This window comes from Lontra canadensis, unplaced genomic scaffold (genome assembly GCF_010015895.1).
Source record: "Lontra canadensis isolate GAN:19392208 unplaced genomic scaffold, GSC_riverotter_1.0 scaffold8, whole genome shotgun sequence".
Taxonomy (NCBI): Eukaryota; Metazoa; Chordata; class Mammalia; order Carnivora; family Mustelidae; genus Lontra; species Lontra canadensis.
In genome coordinates, this window is record NW_022631002.1 from 18,464,626 (window position 1) to 18,473,402 (window position 8,777).

Below are 8,777 nucleotides of genomic sequence, written 5' to 3' on the forward strand. Positions count from 1 at the left end.
CTGGAGGTAACTGCCTGGAAATTTTCCCTAACGCTGGCTCTGCATTGAACACAAGCTGGTTTTATGAACTCAGTTAAATAATATGAAACCCCAGCAGAACTTGGCACTGAGTGTGTGGACACCCTTACAACACAAGCCTTCACTTCCTTTTCCTTCATTTCAGGTCCCTGCACACAGGGTTAACACCAAATGAGGACTTCCTGTGTGGTCAGCAGCCATCACAAATTTGCACAGAAAACTTCTTTTGGGGCGTGGGGGAGGGGGAGCCTTGAACAGACTAAAATCTTCCCTGGCCAGATAAGGGTGGTGACTCAAAGGCTGGTCTAATCCAGTACCCTAAGGACCGAAGGAAATTATTATTCAAACCAAAAGACACCAACTTTCATTTAGCCTCTTTTATTGACAAGTTTCATTTAAATATCTCTAACAGTTAGAAAATCAATGTCCAGTAAGAACATTGCTATACATCTTAAAATACAAATGTCAGTAAATATGAAAGAACAGGGTTAATCATTTTTCCAAGTCAATGCTTGATAAGAATTATTTTCCAGGAAGCATGTTACACAGCAGGTGCCCCAGGTATAAGGGACAGAGGCTCAGCCAGCTCAGGAGATGATGGCACAGCAGCCCACGTTCCTGCTCAGTGATACGCCAGGCAGTCCACACGATGACAGCAGCACCAGTCTTCATAGCCCAGCTCCAAAGCTACACCAGGGTTTTTTTCTGCCAGGGGAAGGAGTCATGTTCAGAGACAAATGCACCACTTTAAAATGAAACTACGATGGCTCCATTCCAGGATCCTCTGGTTTAACCTGGGAAGCAGAGTTCTCCCAAGAGCTGTCAAGTGAAGATAGGTTACCAGGAACTGAGAGACCAAAGAGTCAAGCCAGACTCGCTCTGAACACATTTTCTTGTTCCATACAATTCATTATTCTCTTCTTTAGGTGACTCAAGTTCAAGCTGTTTCTATTGCACTGACATACACAAGGTGCAGCTTAGTTGTGTCTAAACTGAACTTTTACCCAGTGTGTCTGATGCAAATGATCTTTTAGGCCAATCCGACTTCTGGGAAAACTGTTTATATATTAACATACCTCAAAGTTCACATTTTCATTTTAACAAATCATCTTTTTAAAAAATAACAAATTAGCTTGACTGTTACAAATACTACCTCAGAAAAACTGAATCTAAGTAACTTGACCTAGCATTCTAATTTGAATCTAGAACTATACCATCTTCTCTATTTTGACCAATCCCTGGAATCAGCAGGGTTGTATTATTTATACATAAAACAATATCTAAATTATGCCAATATTACCAAAGCTTCTTACCTAAACTAAGACGCAATTTAAAGAACCAAAGCATACTGTATTCAAGTTACATCCAAAATATTAAATGGTCCATCTTATTTCTTAGTTCATTTTAGATGTCTCAAAATTGAAAGCTTCACATAAAAGAAATGATAAATGCTTTGGAAGACTGACAAGTACCACCAACCCCCTCTCAAATTCCAGTGTCCTCCAGCAATAGCCTATGTTGTCTCAGAAAGGCCAGTGACACAAGAAGTTAGGTCGGGGAGACAGACATGCTGGGGCTTAACCAGGAGGCTCTCCTTGGAGCATTCAGGGAAAGAGCTGAGAGAGCCTGAGAGAGTTCACTGTGAAAAAAGGCAGACAACAAATCAGCCTTTTTTCCACTTCAATATACCGACTAGAAAGCGGGCAATATATTAGGCAGAGAGAGAACACAGATATGCTTGGAGAAGCAGGCAGGAAGTCTGTGTCCTCTCAGCTGTCCCATGAGTTACTGCATCAGATGTATTTTGTGACCCACGCTAGGCTCCCAAACAGGATTCAGACAGTCGGGGTAATACGGTAAATGTCCCAAGGTGGGCCAGGGTTGAGCTGGCATCAAGAACAAAGGATGACAGACAAGCAGTCTTCAGCTCCAGCAAAAACCTTCCTGCAAGCACAATAGCAGTGATTCACGTTTCATTTCTCAATTAAGATGCAGGAGATCAAAAGGAACACTAATGGTTTTGGAACAGAATGACCAAGGCTGAAGCACTGAGTAGAGACGAAGCCCCCGTCACCAAAAAGTTACACTGGAAAGCAGACAGAGGAATGTCTCCCAGCTAGAAGTCCCCCAACACGTGAATGGATATCACCGGGACACGAAAAGTCAAACTCTCTTTTCTTTCAGTGGATGGCACAAGGTGGAGACGAAGAGAGGGTTCAACCAATGTAGTGTGGGAAGACAGAATGGTCAGCTTTGTGGGATTATATGTGTGTTTCTGTTTAGGGACACACTTCCTGTTGTTTAAATGCCACCGCCATTCACGAGAACATGAAATTTGTTCCCCGAGAAAGGAGGCACGTGGCTTCATTTGAAATAAACACGAAGACTGTGCTGCCCACAGAAGCCATTACGGGTCACATTTTTATTTTTGCCCCGACTCCTATACTAAATATGGTCCGCTCCCTGAGGAGCAGCTGAGGCCGTTCAGGGTACAGTCTCCAGGCAAGTGTCCTGTCTGACCAATCTCACTCCTCCCCCTACCCTCCCGCCTTTCAGGAGACGAACAGGCAGCCTTCGCTAGTGACTTCTCAAATCCTTTGTGTTTTCACAGTCCAGGCTCAGGTCTAGTCTTAAGTCCAAAATCCATAGCACGTGCCAGTCCTGCCCACTGACCTGTCCCAACTATCATAGTACATAATCACATCTTCTCCTTCCCTGCAACCCTATGGAGAGGGGGCCTTCCTCCGGGACAGCACCGCACAGTCAGCAGAGCAGAGGCAGGAGGATTAGGTGGAATTCACAGAAGAACGCTTGAGAGGTATAATCAGAAAGGCTAAGTGCTCTCAATTAACCTGCCCAGAGGCTAAGCCCTGGAGGGTATTTTATTAACGCAGGGAAGGCCAGGAATTAAGGCTTAGACAGAAGTTACCTCCTAGTATGGCTCAAGGTTCAAGGGGTGAGACACAGCAGAAGCGCTCGCCAGCTGCACAAGTGAATTCAGCTGGTGCAGAGGCCTTACCCACCCTCACCCCTCTCGGCTGAAAACCAAGACGAGTCATTCCAAGCATGCTTACAAGCAGGCCGGTTTGCAACTCTGAGGACTTGGTTTTAGGCCAAACTAAAACACAACGAGGGTGTAGCATCACATAATGTTTTCACAAGTAGAGTCACACAAAAAAGTTCGAATGTTGCATAGAAAAGTATTCTAGAATATGCTTTGTAAACCTAGGTCTTAGCAATTTAAAAATAAAAACTAAACAAAACCTTCCTTCATAGTCTAGCTGTCCACGACTGTGAACTGGGGAAAACTGCCAAGTGTGCTGATTTTGCGGCATAACCTCAGAAAATCCTGAAGTTCTTTACATTCTCAGAACGATGATTAAACCTACCCTCGGAAGGCTCAGGCTGAGTTTAACAACAGTGTCTTTATAAAAGGGCTTTGGCTATGGGCCCAAGCCCATATGCTCTCCACGCTCTGCCCTCTCTACCTGGAAAAGGTGACCAAAACACACGGGGACATGAAATCACTGCTACTGTTTTTAAACCAAGGCTGGTTTTTTTCGCTCACGTCAGTCTATTTTTAAGCAAGCGACATCTGCCTGCCTTTTTAACAGTAAGGTCTGAAGAGCCAGCTTAAGGATAAATGAAAAATGTCTTAGCAAAGCATTTAAGTTAACCTTGGCCAGACGGGAGCCTCTCAACCCGCCCTGTAATAGGTGTCTATTGAGTCTGAGTTAAAATACACCACCGTGACAGTGATGTCATCCCTGTACATCCTCGCCAAGTCCTCTGGCAACGTCAGCATCGCTGTCAGCCGCTCAGGCTCCATCTCCCCGTACTCATTGGTCCCTATGGCGTGTCTGATCAGACGTGTGGCCGCGTTTTGGTCGGCTGCGTGGAGCCCCTGGGCTTTCCTCTGCAGCAGCAGGCTCTGCATGAGTCCCAGGTTGGCAGGTCTCTGGGCCAGGTCTGGCTTGTGCCGACCTGCTTCCGCCAGGTGCTCCACCACCAGCCTCACCACTTCTTCATTGCCCAGCACGTCCCACAGACCATCCGAGGCCAGCACGAGGAACTTATCCTGGGGTCTCAGCCTGTGGTAGGTGACCTCAGGCTTGGCAGTCAGGTAGGGGGGAGTATAGTAGTGCGGGGGGGTGAACTGGTAAATATTGAGGGCCTCGGTGTCAAAGCCCCTCTCCAGGACACTGTGCTGCAGCTCTTTACTCCACTTCAGCTGGACGTCCCCAAAGGCCCTGCAGGGCATGAGGACGCCCAGCAGCCTGTGGTCCACGATGACCGTCCTGTCCTCTGATTCAGGGTGCTCCCTCTTCAGCCGCGACAGCTCGGCCGGGTTCCAGGCATTATGGTCGCAGGTGAGGGGTAGACAAGACCACATGCCATTGTCCTCCTGGACCCCAAGGATGGCCCGACAGTCACCAGCGTTTGCCACATGCAAGTGAACTCCATCCACGTGGGCCATGCAAGCTGTTGCCCCAGAGAAGGCGACCTGGAGTGAAAGGTTCCTTGTCATCTCATCTTCCAGGGGCGCCTGGACTTCCAGCGAGATGTCAGAATCCAGTCTCTGGAAGGAATGCGTTAATGCTTCCTTAATGTTGAGTCCCATTTCCATGTGCAGGTCAAGCAGCTCCTGCCAGTAGACACGGAGGTGATCGAGGTGCACGGACGTGACATCCTTGTAGATACTGTCCCCTGGGCGCTTGAGCCAATGCAGGATGGGCAGCAGGGGCTTCATGCTTTCCACAGCTCCCTCCATCCGCTCCAGGGTCTGCTGGGACATCAGTGACACAGCCACATAGTAGAAGAGCCTCTCACTCACTGCTTGAGCACACGCATGGCCACCATGTCCGTCAAAGATGCCAAACATCAGACCATTGGTCTGCAGGCAGGTAGCGATACCTCGACGGTCTTCCACTGGGGAATTGGCAGCCAGCTGGTTGCTCTCAAACCGTAACACAGAATTTGGGACTCCACTGACAAGGTCAAGAATCTTGTGGGCTGACTCGCCAGCTCTCAGAACTTCATTTACCTGCTGAGGGCTGAGCTGCAACTGAAAGTCATCTTCCTCTGTTGATGTATGTCTGGAGGCTTTCTGCAGAGTGAAGCCACTGCACGGGACACTGCTTTTTCTGGTGCTTGGTAGGTGGGAAAAGAGTCTCCAACTTGCTTCATTTCCATTTGAGGCCCACCTTGAATATAAACGTTTGCCCCCCTGTAACGTGGCAATGCCGCTCCTTGCAGAATTTTTTAAGATCCAGAAGGGCAAAGTACTTGGCATTATGAAACTATACCAGCAAATGTGTTCCTTCAGCAAAAGGGGCTTTCTTTAGACCTGAAAATTAAAGAGTTGAAGAAAGCTCAAATTCATTTTCTTAAAAACAATGACTTCTGGGGGACCCTGGGTGGCTCAGTGGGTTGGGGCCTCTGCCTTCGGCTCAGGTCATGATCCCAGGATCCTGGGATTGAGTCCCACATCGGGCTCTCTGCTCAGCGGGGAGTCTGCTTCCCCCTCTCTCTCTGCCTATCTCTCTGCTTTATTGTGATCTCTATCATATAAATAAATAAATAAAATCTTAAAAAACAAACAAACAAACAAACAATGACTTCTGAAAACATGTGCTACCATCCTGAACAAATGCAGTTTAAGATAAACTTCAAAAGAGTTGACTAAATTCAAAATACATAAGTAAGTTGCCCTACCTCCCATTACAACACATAAGTAACATTCCAGAAAGTGGAGAAAACAGGGTTTTTATATGCTCTCCACTCTTAGAGAGCCACTATAGGCTTCCCCACAGGGCTCACTCATCCCTCACAACTGACGCAGGGGTTCCTTCTTTTTCTTTTCTTTCCCGAATCCTTTCCCTTGCCAGAGCCCAGGATCTAGCTTCCATGTTCACTTTCCCCAGCAGATTGTAAGTGTTTATTTAAATATCTGCTTTTCCACTGTTCTATAAGCTCCATGAAATCAGGAACCCAGGTTCCCTTACTCACCAGTGGCTTTCCAGGGCCCAGCCCTACACAAGGTGTACAACAGGCCCTCAACTACTGGTTGACATGGCATTGCCAAAGGCCCAAGAGCAAACTAGGTATGACATGAGCTCTCTAACATCAGATACACTGCTTCACTTGACTGAGCTCCAGCTGTCTGACGGTGGGATGAGAACACTAGCCTCATGAGGTTTTTTTGAGGATTTAATGAAATATGACTCTTCTGCTCCAAAAAGGTAGTAATTACTTTTATCATTAGGTGACTCCTCTAGTCCTTCTGTATACATTTTTATATAGTTGAAACCACAACTTACACTGTGATTTTCTTTTTAAGAGTATTTTATTCACAATACTACATTCCATACATGTGCAATACCCCATTTTGGCATAAACAATCTCAATTTACTTAACTGTTCTCCAATGTTGTAGATTTAGAGATCGTTTCCACTGGCTAACATTTATGAACACCAAACTGCACTGTGTTGCACACCAACCTTTTCCCTACTTAGGTTTTAACCTACTTATTTTCCAAAGGCCAGAATCAGTAGGTCAAAGGGTGTAGACTCATATTGCCAAACTGATTTCCACAAGATTCATATGCCTCCCCAAGGACACGAAAGGAACAGTTTCCTAGCAGCTTCAACAGACTCTGATGGCATTTTTTTCTTAGACCAAAAAAACACAAAGAAACAAACAAACCAAAAAAACCCTGCTCTATTTTATTTTCTCAGATGACCTAAGAGGAGCGTTTCCCACGTGTTTTCGGATTTTGTTCAGAAGACCAGCCCTCCACAAGTTTGTCTGTTGAGGCACTGGGAGCTTACAGAACTGAGGATCGTCCTCCTCCCCTCAGCCCACCCCGCTGAACTTGGGGACCGGGTGGTAGGTCAAGGAGTACAGAGGGCGCCTGGCACCTCCCACTCCGCCCGGGCCCTGCAGAGAAACCAGGCAACCCTTTCCAGCCCAAGAAGGTCCGCCGCAGCCGGGATCCAAACAATTTCGCGCCCCTCAAAAAACCAAACAGGTCCCAAGTTCAAGTCTCTGACCCACAGCCTCATAAAGAAGAGTTCGGGCTCCGGAGTCCACCGAGCCCGATCTCCCTCAAGCCCGCACCGGCCACGTCCCTGAGCCCCAGCTTCAGCCTGCGAAACAGGCAAATTCAGGCGCCTAGCTCACAGGGGTGCTCCAAGGGCTAAAGCAGCTCGTGCGGTGCCCGGGTCCGAAGCCAAGGGTCCTTGGCAAGTCCGCGAGCCCACGTGGCGCGTGCGCGCGGTGGGGTGACCGTCGCTGCGGGTCCGCCCACTCACCTCATCTCACCTGGGCTCTCCACCCCATCACCTGATCCGATCTTGCGGGCCGGGATGAGCCAGGCGCAGGCGACACCCAGTGGGGTTGGAGGAAGAGTCCGCATCCCACGATCGCCCCCCTTCCTTACCTCGGACCTTCGCTCTCCTCTCACCAGCTAGCGCCACCGCCGCCTGGTCCGTCCCGTCAGTTCCGCGCCTGCGCACAGTGCCGCGGCTGCCGCTCCTCCAGCCTCACCTCCTTGAAGCGGCCCCTTGTGCAAATCTAGATGGAGAAGGAAGCATCCTCTCGCCGGCTCTTATTGGTTCACCTGCGGAGGCGGGCTCTTGACGGACAGAGGAATTGTCCAATAGCCGAGGAGGACAAGGGGGCGGGAAGGGCGGGAGGGACCAAATCCGGTTCCTCCCCACCCATCCCCACCAGTCTCCTGGGCTCTGAATGGTGAGTGGGCTGAGCGCCCGTCTGGAACCCCACCACTTTACCTCCCACACTCTGCACACCCCAAACCGAGAAGCCTCTTCAGTTTCTTACTCTTGTTAATAATACCTCACGGCTTCCTCTCCATTGCTTTGCCGACCGGTCCAGACCCCTCTCCCAGGCGCCACAGCCTTATATTCAACCACTTGTACACCTCCTTCGGGGGGCGGTAGGTACGCCTTCCTGCCAAGCCTGCGCTTGCTCTCCTGCCCTAACCTACAGTAATGGGCCCACTGTCTTCCCAGATGGCCTAAACCAGAAGCCTGGGAGTCTTTTTTTATTTTAAAGATTTATTTATTTTTATTAGAGAGAGAGAGAGGTAGCGGGAGAGGGGAGGAAGAGAATCCTAAGCAGACTCCCGCTGAACGCGGAAACCTAACTGGGACTGGATCTCAGGACCCTGAGAGCATGATCTGAGCCCAAACCCAGACTCGAAGGCTTAACTGACTGAACCACCTGGGTGCCCCTGGAAGTCTGGGAGTCTTTACTCTCCCTCTTTCCACCCCCTCTCCTGTCAGTTGTCTAATCCCGTTTGCTTTATCTCCCAAGTATCTCTCCAATCCAGGCTTTTGTCTCCGGCGACTTCAGGGCCCTATTCCAATCCTCTCATCTGGCTCTCTACCTTCCACTTAACAATTTAGCAGCTTTTCTTCCATAGAATATGCAGTGACACTTCTAAAACTTAAATTCCTGCTCTACAGTCTTCATTGGTTCCCTAGGGACCATTGGGCCTTCAAAAGACAATTACATTGGTCTGGTCACTGACAGTTACTGGGAATGGTTAGCAGTTGGTAGGTTGAGAAAGGCTGAGAACCAAGATACCAGATAATCCCTCAGTCCCTCGCCTTGTGGGATTCCGGTTATCCCATTTGCTTACTAATGGCTTTACTCAAACTCTTCTACTAACTGTCGTAAAGCAAGTGCAGTCCTTTCCTGGAGGAGAGAAAACTAGGAGATGACCAGAGAGGCCA

At 48.6% G+C, this 8,777-nt stretch overlaps 1 protein-coding gene across 1 annotated transcript; it reads right to left on the reverse strand.

The window, feature by feature from the left end:
• Positions 1-2,784: 2,784 nt before the first annotated feature.
• PDP2 (pyruvate dehyrogenase phosphatase catalytic subunit 2) lies at positions 2,785-7,594 on the reverse strand. Its single transcript, XM_032854280.1, has 2 exons — positions 7,460-7,594; positions 2,785-5,365 (listed from the first exon to the last, which is right to left on the reverse strand). The coding sequence occupies exon 2, from the start codon at positions 5,309-5,311 to the stop codon at positions 3,716-3,718; it is 1,596 nt and encodes a 531-aa protein (XP_032710171.1). The 5' UTR covers positions 5,312-5,365; positions 7,460-7,594; the 3' UTR covers positions 2,785-3,715.
• Positions 7,595-8,777: the final 1,183 nt, after the last annotated feature.